General features: G+C 38.1%; 1 protein-coding gene across 2 annotated transcripts in view; it reads right to left on the bottom strand.

Moving 5' to 3' along the window:
- Positions 1 to 20,419, bottom strand: part of LOC134215866 (uncharacterized) — a 94,741-nt gene that overhangs the window by 56,291 nt on the left and 18,031 nt on the right. The window contains exon 1 of one of the 2 annotated variants that reach the window (XM_062694963.1): positions 10,874 to 11,665. The exons of the other annotated variant lie outside the window; for it this stretch is intronic. Coding sequence (XP_062550947.1) covers positions 10,874 to 10,904 — 31 coding nt within the window. The 5' untranslated portion in view covers positions 10,905 to 11,665. Of the gene's footprint in view, positions 1 to 10,873; positions 11,666 to 20,419 lie in introns of those variants that run through there. 2 annotated transcript variants of the gene reach the window in all.

The following is a 20,419-nucleotide window of genomic DNA, read 5'->3' as shown; positions in this document are numbered from 1 at the left end:
CGGAGATGGCGAGTTCGATGCTCGGTCCTATCTACGATGTTTTCGGGTTGGAAATTTTCTTGACACCCTGGACATAATGTACCCATTGAATCCCCCCCACTCTTCTATAGCAGGGAGGAGTCTCAAACCAAATTTGGTTCCACTTGCTTGATTGATTCTCAAGTTATGACGAAATTTGTATTTCATTTGTACCCACCCTTTTTTGGGCGGGAAGGGGTCTCGAATTATCTTAGGTACCTTACCTGGCCCCAAAAATCCCTACATACTTTTTTTACGCTAATCGGTTCAGTAGTCTATAAGGGTCGGACATACAGAAAACTAAACCATATATTGTGTTGAGCAATAGAGAAAAAATCCTAAGTTTTTTTGGTGATTTTGTATAAATAGTATAGAAATTGGTTCATTGTAATACAACACACCAAGACAATGTTTATACTTTCAATACACCTTCAAATTTATGCATACCTATCATTGTCAACTCTAAGTTAAGAATAAGAAGTACAGCCGCAAATAGAAGCAAATGTATACAAGAATATAAACAAAAGCTGATAGATTTTCAGGTTTTTTCATATCTAAAATATATTCAATCCCATGACGCACGAAGAAACGATTAATGTCACTTGGCTAGTTTTCCGATTAATGACCACATTGATGATCCCACTAGTGGTCGTTATCAAACTCCACATTTGTCGATATTTGGGCAAAGCTAGCAAGATTTCCACAGATGATGTTGAAGCATTAGTTGATAACATACTCAATTCAGATAAGAACGTAGCGCCATATGGACAAAGAACCCTTAAACGGTAAACATTGGTCGTGTGCTGGCGAGCAGAGAAATGCTAATGCATGGCGGGGATAAGCGTTGAAAAATGTTGGCTACTATTTTTCGCTACGCGGAGCAAACGATGAGATCCGCTTCGATCAGTGTGGGCTAAGTAGTTCGCGGATCTCTTCGGCTAATTTATGCTAAACCATTTTTTTACCCCTCACATATGATGCCGTGTTCTGTTTATCGGAATGATAATTGAAAACACACACCGCTATCGTAGGGCGCACGTTTTGTCGTCAGCCGTAATGACGATGACGATTTGAATTTTCGAAGTTTGAATGAAAACTTTCCAACCGGTTTAACTAGCATTGAAATAGTACGATTAGACCAATAACAGAGATGCCGCCATGTGTGGAGTTCTAAGACGGTTCAATCTCCTGGTCGGCAAATGTTTGAAGAGCACTAATTTATGATGCTTTACGGGGCATAAGTGTCATCTTTGCGGTAAGATAAATTGGGATTTTACATTTTATTCCGAAACATTCGGAATTGTTATGCGATAGTTTGCTTCATTGACAAATTATTTAAAGCGTGACGGCATATTGATCGTTTTCCTATATATAGTCTTACAGGAATTGGTTTATGATAATACCAAAAAAACATCTATATTGGGAGTGTAGGTACTTCTGCCATAAGAGTAGGTTGTCTTGCGTCAAACATAATCTAGGAATTTAATCTCCAGATTCGATCAAAGTTATAAACGATAATAAAACCAGTAGATATCGATTTGCACGCGTTGATAAGCGAGCAATAGGTGGTGATTGGTTGATAGATTCAATCCAATTACAGCGAACGCCTGTCGTCGTCTATTTCTTCTGCTGTACCTACTGCCAGCTATTTAACGGCATTCGAAACGGGCGATAAATTTCTGGAATGAGTTCTCATTTTAATTTTAATAGATCTCATATGTCTTGCCAGCAGGGTCCCCTGTGTTCGAGAAGGAGCTAGACAAAACGAATCAAATCGCGGTGGCAGACGGGTGATAATGTGGTTGAATTATAGTTATTTTTGTTGCTTTGCAGAAAAATTCGTTATATCGCTTACGACCCGGATGCAGAACACAATAATCTGGGATGGAATGTTACGGTTGAGCTTTGGAAAGCGGGTGTCAACCTGTGGGAACTTTCTATAAAAAATAACGTCAGAGATCATAACAGTTGATTTTGTTATGGACAAACATGTCTACATGTATATTATGTTTACAGCGGACAGGCTATTGATCCCTCAGGGCACCCGGCAAATAAATTTATGCGAAATCTTTATAATAATCCTATTCAACCTTTTCTGTGCATAAATTCCATCTTAAAAAACTGACCCATGGCAATTAAAATTATAGAGAAAGATGCCTCAGCATCCTGGCCGGACACATAGGCCTTTTAACAAAAAAATCTCTCCAGTAGTCTCCAGTAGCCTTGCGAGCAATACGTAGGAATTCCATTCCGGTGATGGCGAGTTTGATTCTCCATTGTATCCATTGTACTTGCCACACAAGATACATATTCATGCAATGGCGGGCAAAGTTTTCAATTAATATCTCAGGAAATCCTAATAGAATACTAATAAGTTGAAAAGCAGGCCAAGTTTCGGTTGGAATGTAGAGCCATCGAAGAAGAAGTATTATTACACGACAACATTTAGAATAATGATATTCTAAAAGTGACCAACATTTGAAAAGGGCGGAACAGCCAAAATACATTCTTTCCGGTTTACATACCTATATAGAAAAAGAAATGAAAAGCAAAAATGTCTGGTTTTATGCACTTTTTAAAAGTTTGTCGATATTTATCATTTTCTTTGATTGTAAATATTAAAATGTTTCAGTAGAGCTTATTTGACTCTCCAGCTATATTATTACAGACGTATTTTATGGATTCCACCTATAGATTTTACGTAAATGAAAAGCTTTAAGGTTGTCCTTAACTGTCACTGTCGTTGCGATTCGATTGGCTCCATTGACGCTTCCTTACCAAAGCGACAAACTGACGCTATAGTAACAAACGCATCGCGTTGATTTGGAGGAACCTTCATTATGATTCGTAATTATATACATAAGTACATTACACTAAGATGAGTATAAAGATAACAAAAAAAAAACTGATTTCTAACTTTCTGAGTTATTTTAATTTTCTCGTCTGTAGAATCGTTTATGCCTTTCTCGTACAACAATGTGTAACGAAAAGGCTATAAACTCCAAAAGCGATTTTTCTATAGGAGGCCTGGAGGACCGACTTTTATATACTTGATCGGTATCAGCTTGATAAATTGAGATAGTGTCTATCAATAAAGTATTTAAATCTAAGTCATTGGATGTTGATCTACTCACAAACTGCAACTAGCGTGGATCTCTGGCCAAAAAGTGCGACGTGGGATAATTTTTGGCAACATGGCTACTATTCAACACATTCTCGGCTTTACTTTTTTCTGAAGATGTAGGTTTGTTCTTCAAATAAAGTTTGAAATTATTTCAAAACTTTATTTGAAATTTGTTTTGAAATTCATTCAAAAATCTTCTTATATTCAAATTTTTCCTAGATTTGTTTCAGATATTCTTCTAGGATTTTTCCGAGAATATCTCCAGGAAATCCATAGGTAAATCCAACAAGATTTTTCAAAACTCAAACCAAGAAATTCATTGCGATTTTTTTTCAAAAATTACTCTAGGAAATTCATTAGGAAATCCTCTTGGATACTCCTTTTCTTCCTGAAAAAGGAATCTCCCGGAGCAGTTCCGAAAATTTTCTGCAGAATAATTTGAGAAAATTCTGTGGGACTTCCGAAACGAATTCCCGGATAATTCTTGAAGAATTTTTCGGGGGAACTTTAAAAGAGATTTCTGAAGAAGTTCTTGAAGTATGTAATTTCCGGGGAAATTATTGGCGGATTTTTTGGGAGAATACATGGAGGAATTTCTGGAATAAAAAGAGGGGGAGTTTCTCGAAGAATTTTCGGGGCTATTGTTTTAAGATTTTGCTGCGAATTCCTGGAAAAAAATCTCGGAAAATACTGAAGGGCATTTTGGATGATTTTTATAGAAATTTTAATCGAAGTAATGTAGAAATTTTGAGAATGGCTGCAGGGTCTTCCGGTAGAATCCCTTACAAAATGTCCAGAGGAATTTCAAGAGGAATTTTTATAGGTAATTCCGAAAGAGTTTTGACCAGTAGTGGAAATCTGTGAACCTTGTTCACAAAACAAGAAGTAGGCCATGCAAAAAAATGCGAACACTTGTTTTGCCTTTTCTTGCCTACCTACTACTCGCAGAGAAAACAGAAAAGCGAACCCCGAAAAATGTTCGTGGAGCACATTGGGGTAAATTTGCAAAATGTCATAAACCAACCTCGGAACATGATTCTCACGGATGTTCGAGCAAGTACACATTTGTTCATTGTTATTGTGTTTATGTTAAGTGAAATTTATCCATTTTATTCGAAGTAACCACAAATACTCGCGATCGTGATTTTTACTCGCGAAAAAAAGACTGCCCTGCTTTTTGTCTTTGTCTACCGTACTCGCGAACAAAGCAAGCGGGAGAAAAAATGCAGGCAGTAGGTTTGCATGAGTATGGCATTTCTGGTAGGCCCAATTACACCTTTTTCTTACTCGTGAAGCGAGTATTTCCAGCACTGGATTTCACGAAATTAATTTTTTGTAGCCAGATGAATTTGCAGATGAATTTTGCAGGGAATTTTCAAGAGGACTTCCGAAAAAAAACAAACGGGAACAATTTTCCGGGAGAGTTCTTGGAAGAATTTTCGGAAGAATTCCCGGGGCGTGAGTATCAAGGGCTTCCACGTGAGTTTCTGAAGAAATTCAATGACAATGAGTGAGTATGTCAAAGACGGAAAGGCATTGAAGTAATTAATGGAGAGATCTTAATGTAATTTCGGGAGTTACTCCAGAGAGAATGCCCGGAGGAGTTTACATGGGAATTTCTGAATGATTTTCTGGTGGAAGTTCTGGGAAAGGGGATGTGGAAATTGCTAAGAGAATTCCTAAGTGAATTGCTGAAGAAATTATAATGGAATTTAGAAAGTATATTTGGAAGGATTAACGGAAAAATATTTGGCTATAATTTAAGTTGGATGTTCGGAGGAATTTCGTAAAAATTCGCGGAGAAATTCCTAGAGGAACTTCCGGAGGAATTCCTGGAGGAACTTCCAGAGGAATTCCTGAAGGAACTTTCAGGGAAATATCTGGAAAAACTCCCGTAGGAATTCCTGGAGAAACTTTCGGAGGAATTCCTGAAGGAACATCCAGAAAAATTTCGGAAAACTTGTAATACACGAGATTGATTCACGCTGACTCACGCCGCCACGCCACTGCCACTAGCTGAAAATGATCTATCACGCCTCACCGTCGATAAAATTTCAATCGGCGCACAGGTCAAGCCAAATTACCAAACTAACAAGGTATCCCAGGAAGAACCCTTGGGAGAAACTACTGTTCCAGGATAAACTTCTTTGGAAATCCCAGTAAAACGTCTCAGACGAAATTTTCGACCAAAAATTTCAATTACTGCTGATAACACTCTTATGCCGATGACATACTCACGCGAGTGCGTGTGCGAACGCGTCCAAGACAAAAGAATTCCTCTTGCTGATATTCTGCTTTATGAGGGCTTTGACGCGCTCCGCATCGCTCAGCTGTTCCAGATGTTCCTTCAATTGTTTAAAATGCAAACATTTATAACACGCTGCTTTTTCTACTAAATTCGTTATAAGCTCACGATGGTGTTTAAATCAGTTGTGAAATTATTACGTAACATATGAAGGACCCCCGCATGTGCCATGATCAAAGCATATTTAAATTTTTACTAAAATCATACAGAAAATTTAACGATTTTTTTTTTCATTTACGTACTATCGAGGTAAAATGTACGTACATAGAGGAAGTACGTAGGGTACATAGAGGAAGAGGTTCGGTTGTGGGCACCCTGCTGAGCTGGCAGCAATTAATTTCGCTTTGGGTATAATTTCCAATCAGCCCGTAGACCATTATTTCATCTTCTCGGATAGTCTTAGTTCTATCGAGGCACTCCGGTCGATGAAACCTGTTAAGCACGCATCTTACTTTCTTACAACTATAAGAGATCAGATGCGTGATTTGGTCGAAAGATCATTCAAGATTACCTTTGAATGGGTCCCATCCCATTGCCTAATCTGTGGCAATGAGAAGGCGGACTCGCTAGCAAAGGTGGGCGCACAAGAAGGTGAAGTTTATGATAGACAAATCTCGAATAACGAGTTTTCCCCATTAGCCCGTCAGAGTACTCTTCAAAATTGGCAAATGATTTGGTCACACAATGAACTTGGACGGTATGGCTATTTTCCATAGTTCCTAAAGTTTTTGCGCGAGCGTGGTTCAGAGGTGAGGACTTAAGTCGAGGCTTCATTCGCACGATGTCGAGACTTATGTCCAATCACTATTCACTAAACACACATCTCTACAGAATAAACCTGGTCGATAGCAACCTATGTAGGTGCGGCGCCGGTTACGATGACATCGATCACGTAGTTTGGTATTGCTCGGAAAATGACGCCTCCAGAGAGCAACTATTGGATACCCTTGTGGCCCGAGGTAAACAACCCTTCTGGGATACAAGAGGTGTTTTGGGAGATCACGATGTGATATATATGCAGGCCATCTATGCCTTCCTTTGCTTGGCTGACATCAAAGTTTAATGCCTATATTCTTCTCTTTCTCAGTTTTTTTTCTTGTCCGATTCCGTTTCTCTGTACCATGTACCCCGAAGCTCTGGCCATCCGGAAGATGCTCCCTGACGAACCAAAATCGTGCACGACGCCACGCAAAACCGTTTTCAACGTTCAACGTCAAACGCCCGGATGAGCAGCTGAAATAACCTAAACCCAAATCCCTACCCCGTCCGTCCTGTATTAAGTTTTTCTAACCTTGAGTCGCCACGAGTATTATGGTCTATGTCCCCTCCCAACTAACTGTTAAGATTAAGTAAAAATATCACACTTGAGAATTGCGGCTCCGCAAAGTGTCACACACGACTGAGCCTACCAAATAAATGAACTGTTTAAAAAAATGGATGTTTGACTGTAGAAAGTCATTGTGGAATTTAACTAGTTGCATAAATTCTGCTTCGGCACGTTGAAACGGATTGATTTTTTTATTTGTAAAAAAAAATACAAAAAAAATTGGTGCATTTTTGACTGTTTTCTCCACTTAATGAACGAATTATTGTTCGATCGTTCCTATGCCTTCGGCAATGTTCTGGGAATAAATGTGGCTATGTAAGCAATACAAGGAAGACGAAAATAAACACTGTGAAAAATTTGTTTTTTCATACATTGGAAATGAAACTTGCGTCCTATTCACATGAATGTGATAAGTGAAATTATTAGCAATAAGACTACAAAAGAGTGGCGCTCAATAGTGGCATTTACATCCAGAAAGGAGCGTCCAATACAGCTCTGGTCACTAACTTAGAGTTGCATACTTATCTGGTATCGCATCCCTGGTACTTTTGGCCTAGCAACAACATCAACGACCTATGCTGCCTCTAACCGCAAGTCGAGCACATCTGTATATGGGCCTCCATATACAGATGTGCTCGACTTGCGGTAAGCGGCAGTGTGGGAGTCGTACCATAGTGTCCGAGATTGACAAACGAGAAGAACGTTTACAGAAGCCGGATTTTGGTGCCGGGTTCCCGGTTGAAAAGAGATCAGTACAAGGCAGCTAAGGGGCGATGTCCACGTAGCGGTTTTTTAAGCTGCGTTAACGCCGCGTTAACGCATGGTATCCTGCATCAAATAGAGTAATGCACACGTATACGTGTGCACGACTACATTTGATGCTAGGTACCTTAACACAGTAACACAGCTTGAAAAACCGCTACGTGGACATCGGCCCTAAGGCAGCCGAAAAACGAACCCACCGCAGGAGCAAAAAACAGTACGAAGAAAAAGTGACTACAATGAAGAATGAAGCAGCACGATATGCGGAGGATTTATGAGACTGGCGTGCGGAGAAAGGCAGCACCCTCTCTCGTCACGTGCTGCTGAATTTGCTGATAAGACCGAAGAAGCTGTTAGCTGGAAGGAACGCTCCGAGACTTTGTTGAATGGTGATTGAATAAACTAAGCGATGATGGTCAAGCAGTGGTGAAAACACTCGCTTCACGAGTAAGAAACGAGTGTAGCTTGGCCTACCAAAAACCTCGCATACGCGCCAACCTGCTGCCTGCATTTTTCTGGTGCTTGCATTGTCCGCGAGTATGGGCAGCGCAAAAACAAAAAGAATGGAAATATTTTGTTCGCGAGTAAAAATCACGGTCGCGAGTATTTGTGGTTTCTTCAAATAGAATGAATAAATTTAATTCTAAATTAACACAATAACATTAAACAAGTGTGATCTTGCTCGAATATAAGGGAACGGTTCGCCACTTCATATCAAAGCTCCTATTTCCATCCCATCAAAAACAAAGCAATGGATAGGAATTTGGTTTGTTTATTATTTTTATGATTTTTATCAGCAGTGAGCACGCATTTTGACAAAAAGAAGCGACGAATTTGGTGCCGAGATGGAGATCGGAACAGTTCCCCTACGTGTTGCAATGGTGCTATGCTATTCCGCAAATTGACCCAAATAACTTGCGAAGCTTCACGAACATTTTTCGGGGCTAATTTTTAGGGTTTCTCTGCGAGTAGTAGGTAGGCAAGAAAAGGCAAAACAAATGTTCATGAGTATTTTGCATTGACTATTTATGGTTTTGAGTGGTAGGCTCACAGATTTCAACTACTGTGGACAAGCTGTGAAGCGGCATATACTAGATCAGGTTAGAAAATCCATTGAAGAAGTAATAAACAAGACTGCAGGAAGGACCAGCTCCCGTCTGAGTATCTCAAACATGGCAGTGAGCATCTTTACAAAGTTCTGCACCATATTATGTCGAAAATATAGAAGGGAGAGGAAAATTCTGCTAGTTGAAAGAAACTCTAGCCACGTGCGATAATGTTATCCGCAAGATGAAAAGGCTTATTGCAGCTGCGAAGAAGGCTTCTTACGGACTTCTTAACCAGTTAAAGTCCCGTAGTCTGCGTACGAAGACGAAATTTGCTTTGTATGGTACTGTATATTGATTCTTCCGGTGGTTTAATACAGCTATGACACATGGGCGTTGAAGGAGGCTGATCGGAGAACATTGTTAACCTCAAAAATTTGACCATGCAAAGTTATTCATTGTATACCATTTTTTATAGGGTTAAATGACCTACTATCTAAAATTGAGTTATATTTTGTTAATTTCAATAGATAGACCCATAGTGTCTTTGACAAAGTTTTTCTGTACATTATTTCTGACAACTTCCCCAAAGACGCCATTTTGTTTCAACAAATTTTGAAAAAAAAATAAAGTTCCTATCTCACTTTTAGGTGAATCAATCAAAAATAAAATTTTCTCAAATGATACCCCTTGATGTATGCAACATACTTGCTGAACATACTATGCCATTTGAAACACGATTTCATACCGAAAAAGCTGACGATCACGTTTTTCGGGATTTTAACCACTGTGCACTGCCCCAGTACTAACATCTTGGACAATAAATATCGATGATTTCAGTAACATTTGATTCTATGTTAAATAGATTTGAATAACATTCGAAAAAGACTGAAAGATTGAAAAAATCGGTTTGTTTTATCTTTAAACCGTTGTATCTCAGAAACGGCTGCACTTATAAAAAAAAAAGATGTATACCTTTGCCATTGGAAATTTAACGTACTTTCATAAAATTGAATTGATAAAAACGTAAAAATAATATTTCAACCATTTTTGTAAAACCAACTTATTTAAAAAAATTATAACTTTTTTGTCCATCATTTCTCCATCATGACCCATAGTGCAAAATAATACATATATTATCTGCTACAACATATAAAAAAAAAAAAATATTGAAAAATTCGTTTTTGATAAAATCGATTTTTAAGTTTTATTTTCAATGTTTGAATATTTTTTTCACAGTGTATATTTTTGATCGAATTTTTAGAATAATCGGACAAGCCGTTTTCAAGTTATATTTTTTTGAAAGTGTTCAAGGTGTTTTTGCTTAGGCCCTTGTCAAAAGTTACACCAGAGTTAAAATGGCAAACCAATGATGCAGATAATGTTTTTTGGCCATAAAGGATGTATATTCAAAATTTCAGGGTAATCAAAAAATACAAAATTGAAATCTTGAAAAAAAAATCGTGATTTCACAGAGAATTGCTCTATTTCTATTATATTATAATATATTTAAAGACGTTAGAAAGTCTTTTATGAAGAAATTTTTGAATAATGTTTTTGAGCAAGCCATGCATTATACAAAATGGATTTAAGACATATGTGTTAAATGTAGTTCAAAAGATTTTTTTTTCAATTACTTGGGATCTAAAGTTTGACTAATAAAATCCAAATTGTATTATGATAGACAAATTTTAAATATTTTATATGTTTTGTTTGAGTCTATGAACAAAGATTTGCATAGACAAAGAGTGAATTTAGAAATATATGTTATTAGCTCTTTAACTTTGATTGAACTTTCTTCACTTTGCCTGAGCTCTAAAAAATTTGAAGATTTTGGACGATACTCCATGACAGAGAAAGACACAAAATATTAGCAAAATATTCCGGTTGAATTAGAATCGGCTACTTGGAGCAAATTCCCAATGTATACTTTCAAGCTCATCAAAAAATGCTAAAATCCATTGCATCAGTTATGTAAGAGCTTACTGGGAGGGATAAATGGTATTTTTTTTAGGAAAATGAAAATCAAATCTTTTCTAGTGAATTGATCCCTCAAATATTAATACAAATCGGATTCTACATTACTGTAGAAATCTGTTTAAAAGCTGTTTTTGGAATTTTGATGTACGAGAATTACCAGACATGTTTTAACGTATGAAATATATTCTATTCACAAAAATATAACAAAATCCTGGAACACCAATCATAATTTTATTTTCAGATACTTCCCGAATCATTTCCCACGAGGTTCTAGATAAATGTTCGTACAAACATTATGCTGCGCTACTTACATTTTGTTAAACTAATATATCCTCGCCGCATCGTGCCTTCTTTACGAGCTTCACTCGCCTGTCAGCCGGAAAATCTAGTGTCGGTATTTACCCCACGATACGCGTAGCTTTTCACACTTGCACTCGGTAATGCGCCAAATCTACAATCTTCACTTTTCACACTTCGCCGGCAGGAGATCAGCACTGCGGTGCGGATGTGAATGCGGATGCAACGTTTTACAAATCCCGTACACGGAGTAACCAAGTGAGACGAAGGAAACCCCACGGAAACCAGAATCGCGCCGCAAATCTTTATACAATAAAGCACTTAAAATTCCATAAATCTAATTTTGATATCTCCTCTATGCTCTATCTTCCTTTGGTTCCGGGTAGCTTTCACCGCGCACTGGCATCAGGGCTTCAACGGTAACAAGTGTTCTCGCGGTGCCGTTTGAGGAAGCCCACTCTCTTATGTATGTTATGCTGTCTTTTCTGGATTGAGATTTCCTCCGTTTTTTTTACAACATGAATTTTTCACTTCTGCTTGCTCGACACAGTTGCAGATTTTCCATGTTCCGGAAACCGGCACGATTACTGCTCTGCTTTGATTTCCAGTTACTTCCGTGTGGGAACTGATTCGAACGACGCAAGCACTACAGCATCGAGAAGGGGTTGTTGATCAACCAAAATTCACTTCGCGGGATTAAATTTTCTTCTGTGGGACCACATTTGGCGGTTACTATTTTGTTCTCTATTTCGTTCGCGGTAGATGTTCACTATTTGGAAAGCAAACTCGAACTGGGAGGTGTATCGATCAGACGTTTTGGTTTTGATTTTTTTATTCGCTTTGGAAATATCAGATTCGACAGAATTTTGCTTTCGATCGGGAGAACACATATCTGAAAAGATTCACATATTCTGGTTTTGCTTTGAAGATTTCTGGTTTCCACGCGCAGGTGATAGACTTATACTGGCAAAAGAACAAACCACTTATTTATCGCCAAATCTTTTGCAACGCGGAAATGTTGATATTATGTAAGATTTTGTAGACCACAAATCTGTTATTTTTAATGGGGTAATATTCTAACTGATTCTTAGTCAATCCATCAAAAAACCAGCGGATTATTTTTTGCCTTTCTCTTTCACTAAGTGTTTGTGAAGGCTATAGGATCACTCATAAAATAAACTTTCGATCGGAGGCTCGGAGACCCATAGTTGTATATATCAATCGACTCAGCTCGACGTATGTGTGTACTGTGTATATGTGACACAATTTAACAACACACTTTTTTAAACATTGGCCGATTTACTTGCAACTAATTTCAATTCATAAATATGGATGCAATCAAATGTGAATTGGTAGAAATGTGCTTTTTTTTGCTAAATTATCTAATACATGCATTCAACTCTTAGACTAGGTGTTCCGAGTTTTCTTAACACTATCATCCTTATTTGCTATGTTACTTTTTTGGTTATTATTATTTATAGAAGATTGCAACGATTTTTGTCTAAAATTGGATATTTATTTTGTTGAATATTTGGTGCAATGTCTCAATATTAGAAATTCTATTGGTACTAGTTCATTGGTACTACACCACGGAGGCAACTTCAAAATCAATTTCAAAATTTTGTTTTGAATCCTCTGAAGTTCCTTCTTTCTGGTATTGCAGCAACTAGTCCATATCGACACAGCATACAAGATGGCAGGTCTAAAAATGTGTTTGTAAATCAAAAGTTTGTTCTTAAGGTCACTCCTGACGGAATCAAGTTTCAAAGTCCTCGCGTTTTCAGGGCACACCACTCGATACAGGCGCACAACTGTCATTTTGTTGACTTAGCTTTGCTGCGTCGCAGCATGCGTGAAATAATAAAAATGACAGTTGTGCGTTGCTTTCGTATCGAGTGGTGTGCCCCCGAAAACGCGAGCACTTTGAAACTTGGATTCCGTCAGGAGTGACCTTAAGACGAAGTTTTGATTTTCTATTATAAATGGATATAGACACTTAATATATTTGTTACATTTGGCTTAAATGCCTTCAATGTGATTTTTAAAAGTTAATTTTTGATCTAGCAGAAGTCCTAAATATTTAGCTTCGTTAGACCAATTAATGGGAACCCCACTCATAGTGACAATATGTCTGCTAGAAGGTGTCAAATAAGAAGCTCTCGGCTTATGTGGGAAAAATTTTAAGCTAAGTTTTAGAAGCATTCGGAGAAATTTTACATTTTTACGAGTAAGTGGAGAAAATTTCCAAACTTTCTTGCAATCTACTACAAATGACACGAAGGCTTCGTCCTTTGGCTGAAAAGCCCGTGTCATCTGCAAACAAAGATTTTTGACACCCTGGTGGTAGATCAGGTAAGTCCGAAGTGAAAATGTTATACAATATGGGCCCCAGTACGCTGCCTTGGGGAACGCCAGCTCTTATAGGCAATCTATCAGATTTCGAGTTTTTATTTATTTATTTATTGGGAGCAGGGAAAAGCCCGCTTGAGTTGAACAGTTAGAAATTCATTAGCTCTCACACAAGCGGGCGCAAAACCTCCTCATCTTTTCTATGCATCAACAGATTACAATATCCAAATGATACAATTCGGCTTAAAACTACATCCAACAATAAATTTAAATCTAGGCTTAGCTACTACTGATTGTCGTTTAGAAGGTGAGAAAAGTTCGTACGGAGAGTGTTACGAGATGAATGGAAATCGAATCCAATGGAGCAGTTATTGAATATACGGCACATGCTAGTAAATGGCTCGTTGTGACCATAATTAGTTCGTGCACCATGAAGAAAGAGGAGAGAACGAGAGCGAAGATTCCTATGGCTAACATTGATGTTTAGCATGGAAAGCAGTGGGGGACAGTCGATTCTTGATTGCAAGAGGTCTGAATATAGACGAATCCAAGTAAAAATAAGAGGAAAACACACGACAGTGTTAACTTTGACAGATCCTACAGCACAGCATAGGAAGATCATTTTAAAATGCTTATAATAAATTCTAGACAAATTTTAATTAAAAACTGATTGATGTAGGATACGGAAAAAGTTCTGAATTACATATTCGGAAGCTTATCTCAAATTTTTGAATATTTTCCGAAAATGTATCTATCATACAGTTCGGTACTTTTTCCGTATCATACTTCAATCAGATTTTAATTACATTTTGTCTAGAATTTATTATAAGCATTTTAAAATGATCTTCCTATGCTGTGCTGTAGGATCTGTCAAAGTTAACACCGTCGTGTGTCTTCTTCTTATTTTTACTTTGATTCGTCTATCGCCCGAGAAGTATTGCGACGGACTGTTAAGAGCTCTAAATCTATAAGCTTGCAACGGTCTTCATAGCTGGGTAAATTTGAAGGATCTCTCCATGGAAGGCGGCGTAAAGCGAAGCGTATAAATTTGCGTTGAACGGATTCTATTCTAGCAATATTGTTCTGGTAATATGGAGCCCACACTGCGGAACAATATTCTAAAATCGATCTGACTAAAGAACAATAGAGTGCTTTGAGGCAGTGGACATCATCGAAATGCTTTGCAATTCAGAATATAAAGCCAAGGGTTTAGAAGTTACGGCTTTAGAAGTTACGTACGCAATATGCTCTCTAAACGGTAGCTTAGAATCTAACATTCCCCCCGAGGTCTCTGACAGAAGATTCTCGCCGGAGACTAGTGGAACCGATTTTGTAGTCGTAGCTAATCACAGAACGTTTGCGGGAGAATGACATCAAAGAACATTTGTCAGCATTGAGTACCATCTGATTTAAATCACACCAGTTTGAAAACAAATTCAGTTGTGATTGTAGTAACGACGCATCATCGAGATTTTCTATAATCCAGTACAGCTTGAAATCATCGGCAAATGAAAGCTTGAAAAACTTAACCAACAAATTGATGTCGTTTAAATAGATGATAAAACAAGTGGCCCAAGATGGCTACCTTGGGGCACTCCTGAAGTCATCGGAAAATAGGATGAAATGCAATCTCCAATTTTAATTGCCATTTCTCGATTGCTCAGATATGACTGAAGCCAGTTCAGGAGAGGCCCGGAGAATCCGAGACGCTCGAATTTGGCTACGGCGATTTTATGATTGATTTTATCAAAGGCTGCTGTAAAGTCCGTATAAATCGAATCAACCTGTTGTCCTTTCTGAAAAGCCTTAGTGATGGTTGACGAATAAACAAGTAGGTTGGTAGTTGTTGATCGTTTTGGGATGAAGCCATGTTGATCCTCTGATATATAACCCAGGCAATTGTGAGATAAAAAATTTTGGACTAGTTTTTCAAACAGCTTTGAGATTGCACATAGAGCAGCAAGTTCTTGACTTGCTGCTTATCACCTTTCTTGAAGACAGGAAAAATGTAGGATTTTTTCCAGTGATCCGGAAAAGTTCCAGTACTCAGCGATAAGTTGAACAACATTGATAGAGGCAGACATAAACTGGAGGAACATTTTTTTAAAATGATTGATGGGATGCCATCCGGTCCCGGATTAGACGATGATTTTAAAGAGGAACAGCATTCGGCGACGTACTCGGCGGTGACAATGGGATGTTGGTCAACTGGAGGATATAACGGGACATTGGCAGCAGCTTGCTGAACTTCTGATTCGTTGAGAAGGTGGTTCGAAAAAACTCCAGAGAATTGCTCCAAAAAAAGATCACAAATTCCTTTAGTAGACATCTGTTCGATATGCCCATTAGTCATGACAGTTGGGAGACCGGATTCTTTCCGTTGTGAATCCACGAAGCCCCAAAATCCTTTTGGGTTAAATCGTAGGTTTCTTTGAATTTTTCGTTGATACGAAGAGTAGAGCCTGTCGTTTATAACGCCGATTTGTGGAGTGATACATGACCTTGTAATAGTGCGTTTTGAATTTTAAGTATTTCCTCAAGGCAGACCTTTTCCGGGTTTTCAGGCGTTTTAAATAATTATTGCTCCAAGGTGGATTCATAGGAAAAGATGATATACGTTTTGGTACAAACTGATCAATCGAGTAGAGTAATATGTTTGAGACCGTAATAACAGCAGAGTTGATATTCGTGTTCATGGTGACATCCTGCCAGTTAATATTTTCTAGGAAAATATTCATACTAGTATAATCACCCTTTTTGAAGTTGTAGTAGATGCTTTCAACTGGTTCAGAGAAAATACAAGGCGTGACGCTACTCGCAGTTATGAGCAAAGGTGGATGATGTGAAGTTGATGTTACGAGAGGCGAAGGAGCTCCAATCAACGTGCAGCGAATGTTGCCGTCCAAACTGCCGAAACAGAGATCAAGTAGTCTTCCATTTTCATTCATAATATTATTCATTTGATGAATGCGTGCTAGGCAATAACTGTCTAAGAGAACCGAGCTTATTGAACTGATCGACGAGTGGGAAGCGTCGGGATAAAGATTGCCTGATTGACTTGGTATCCATTTAACATTAGGCAAATTAAAATCTCCTAGAATCAATACACTATCCTTGAGTTGCATCCGATCCAATATCGAAGAAAGTGAATTGACATGCTAATCAATGACATGTTGGTCTAGAATGCGGTCCGGTGGAATATACAAAACGCATATGAATAAAGTGTGGCTTTCAAAATTAACAGCAACCCAAACATGTTCGACCGCTTCAGAATTCAGGATGGACAATTGACGAGCTTTATATTTCGTTCGAACGGCTAATAGCATGCCACCGCCAGTTTTTTTGTTACTTTTTTTACAGTTGCGATCCAGCCGAAAAACATTGTAATCGATACCAAAAATCTGGGTAGATATAGTTTACCTGCAGTGAGCCATCTGATAAATAATTCTGGATCAGTTTAATAATGTACAGAGAAAAAATAAAATTCATCAATTCTACAATCAAACCTTCATGCCAAACACTGTCAAATACTTTCTCCATATCATGAAGAGCAACTCCAGTCGAATATCCTTCAGATTTGTTGAGCCGTATTAAATTCGTGACTCTTAATAACTGATGGGTGGTTTAACGGCTTAATAATTGATGGGTGGCAAAAACCAAATTGCTCGTCAGCAAAAATAGAATTGTCATTAATATGAACCATCATTCTATTTAAAGTAATCTTTTCAAACAGTTTGCTTAACTAGAAGCCTCAGCTGAATTTTTGTCCGACTTCAATATTGGAACAACTCTGGCGTTTTTCCATTTATCTGGGAAGTATGCCAAAAACATTTGTTAAATAAATTAACCAAAAGGGATAGAGAGCTCTCATGAAGTTTTTTTTATAAGTATGTAGAAAATACCATAAACACCCGAGACTTTCATATTTTTTAAATTTTCTAGTAATAGATCTCACTTCATCCAAATTAGTTCCCAACGAAGGGTCAAAAACATTCTCTTGATTGAGAATGTCTTCGAACCTACGTGTAACCTGATCCTCAATTGGACTAGTGAGACCTAGACTAAAATTATGGGCACTCTCGAACTGCTGAGCAAGTTTTTGAGCCTTTTCACCATTTGTTAATAAAATTTTATTTCCCTCTTTAAGCGCTGGAATAATTTTGCAAATCTCGCCAAATAACTTTCAACGCGGGATCGCGAGTTCTCTGGTATTGCCTTCGCCTAACATTTTTAAGACGGATCAGTAGCTGAAGATCATCGTCAATAATAATGGAGTTGAATTTAATTTCACATTTAGGAATTGCAATGCCTCTGGCTTCGACAATTAAATTTGTCAAAGATATGAGCGCATTATCAATATACCTTTTGGTACCGAGAGGAATATCAACATCAAAATTCCTATCGATATAAGTTTTATATAAATCCCAATCAGCTCTATGATAATTAAAAGTAGAGCTGATTGGATTATAAATGGCTTCTTGTGAGATTTCAAACGTAACAGGAAGGTGATCAGAGTCAAAGTCAGCATGAGTTACCAATTGGCCACATAGCTGACTTGAATCCGTTAAAACTAAATCAATAGTATAAAATCCCGCTGAACAATCTTCAAATATAGTTTTAGCATTGGAAATGCTTTGAGCATTATTCTATGAACGGTGTTTGGCATTGCAGTCACCAATTATGAAAAATTTGGATTTGTTGCGAGTTAGAATTTGAAGATCAGCTTTCAACAAGTTCCTTGGCTGCCCATTGCACTGGAAATGCAAATAGGCAGCAATAGAAGAGAATTGTCCAAAATTTGTTTCAACAGAAACTCCCAAGGTTTCGATAGCTTTGGTTTCAAACGAAGAATATAATTTATGTTTGATACGTCTCGACCCCACCACAGGCGCTGTCAATAAGATCATTTCGGTAAATAAAATAATTTGGATCTCCTTTAATGAAAAGACCAGGTTTTAAATATGTTTCAGTTATAATGGCAATGTGCACCTTATGAACTGATAGGAATTTGAATAATTCATCTTTTTTACCGTTTAAAGAGCGTGTATTCCAATTTAAATATAAACGAAGTCCAATTACAATTCCTTGAGTAAATTTGATACCAACCTGAACAGCTTCAGTTGTGGTATTTGCTTTGAACATTGCATCAATTATGTGATACAATTGTTCATTTAGAAAATCAAAGTCGGAAGCAGACATACTACCTGAGTCGTCAGAACGAACGTTATTTTCCGTTGAAGAATGGGTATGAAAATCATTCATCGCCGGTAAATTTTGCCTACCTGCAGCGATACTTGCATAGGTGGGCGTGTTTTAAAAATTCGACGAACTGCTCATTACCCGGTGAGAGGTAGGAGCAAAATTTGTTCATTGATTGTGGTGGATATGAATTGCTCGACCGGCAAATGACTGCAGATTTTGAGCGTTTGAAATATGTTTACCCATCGATTCTGGAATCCTATTGGAATTTCCCGTCATCAATTTTGCAGGGGAATTCAAAACTTTTTTGGGTGAAGGGCATTCCCAAAAATTGGATTTATGATTGCCCCCACAACTGGCACATTTAAATTTATTGGAATCTTCTCTCACAGGACAGGCGTACTTGGCATGAGAGGTTCCACCACAAATCATGCATTTAGCACCCATGTGACAATGTTTAGTTCCGTGACCCAACTTTTGGCACTTACGGCACTGAATGGGGTTTTGGAAATTTCCCCCAGGCCTGCGGAAATGTTTCCATGTAACACGGACTTGGGACATAATACAGGCCTTTTCCAAACTTTTCATATTATTTAGTTCATTTTTTTAAAGTGAACTAAATAAAATTGTTCAGAGATACCTCTCTGGGAAGTACCAGAGCAAGATTTCTTTTTAATCTTAATTACTTGGACTGGTGAAAATCCAAGTAATTGAGAAATTTCTATTTTAATCTCATCCAGTGATTTATCATCACTGGGGAGACCTTTCAAGACGACTTTGAACAATCGCTCAGTTTTGTCGTCGTGTGTGAAGAATTTATGGCGCTTCTCAGTTAAATACTGAAGAAGACGTTTGCGATCGTCAAAGGATCCCGGCAAAACGCGGCAGTCACCCTTCCTGGCGATCTGAAATGAAACCTTGATCTCCTGAAGGTTACTCAAAATCTCATTCCTAAAGCCAGAAAACTCGGCAACAGATACCACAATTGGCGGAATCCTTTGCTTTCTCGCATGGATCGAATCACCTGGGCTAGAGGTAGATTCAATTTGATCAATTTCGTTACGAATCAAATCGAACTGATTGCTCAGTTCGATAGATGAAGAATTATTTTGAATGTTAGAGTTAGAAGGAATATCTGAAGTCTCCAGCTTCCTTCTATTTTTTCCGCGCTTGGGCAGAACGGTCTTGAAACCTTGTTTCTTTGAAGGAAGTAGAGAATTCAGAGATTCCCCCTTCCTCTTGTTTTTGTTAATACTCATTGTTCAGCGTGAAGACGTGACCCTCTAAGAGGTTTTTCCCAGAACGGTGTCCCTGCAGAATTACCACCGCTTGCCGGAATATTACTTTCGCAAACAGGTTCAACGTAAAACGAAGGCACGGGTCCTTACAAAGATTGTAACGGGATCAGTGGGTACAAATAGCGCTGAGAAGCACTGTGAAAATAAAAATAGCTTCGGGTAGTATTAAAAACTTTCTTCCGCAAAGAGAGAAAAGAACCGCACAGCACGAAAGCACGATGCGGTCTGCGCCCAAAACTATCCGTCATCAACAATGTTCGCCATCGTCGAACTAGCGCGACTGAAACAATCTGATGTCGCCAATTCATACGCTCAGAATCTCGAGGCAGCATTGCCGAATGCCGGATGAGGGTTAGCTCGATGCTCCGATACTGGAGTACAGTTAAAGTAGTCATCAACGATGCAGCGGAAAACAACGTCTGCTATGTGGAACAAAGTCAGCAAGAAACTTGCAGATCGTAAACGAAGATAGCAGACCCGGCACTTTTAGGAGAAAAGACGCGGCAACAAAATAAAATTTCCATGAAGAATTGGAAATTTTTCATAAGAAAATAAGAAATTGCCAATAAAGAAATCAGGGTATGCGCAATAAATAAATACAGAATTTCCACAAATAATGCAAAATTTCCATAAACAATTGAGAATTTTCTGCAAAACAAAAATAAATTGGAGTTTTTTAAAGCAAAAATTACAATTATAAAAGAAGAATTTTCC

The sequence above is a fragment of the Armigeres subalbatus genome, chromosome 2, assembly GCF_024139115.2.
Source record: "Armigeres subalbatus isolate Guangzhou_Male chromosome 2, GZ_Asu_2, whole genome shotgun sequence".
Classification (NCBI taxonomy): Eukaryota; Metazoa; Arthropoda; class Insecta; order Diptera; family Culicidae; genus Armigeres; species Armigeres subalbatus.
This window is presented reverse-complemented; position numbering and strand designations above follow the sequence as displayed.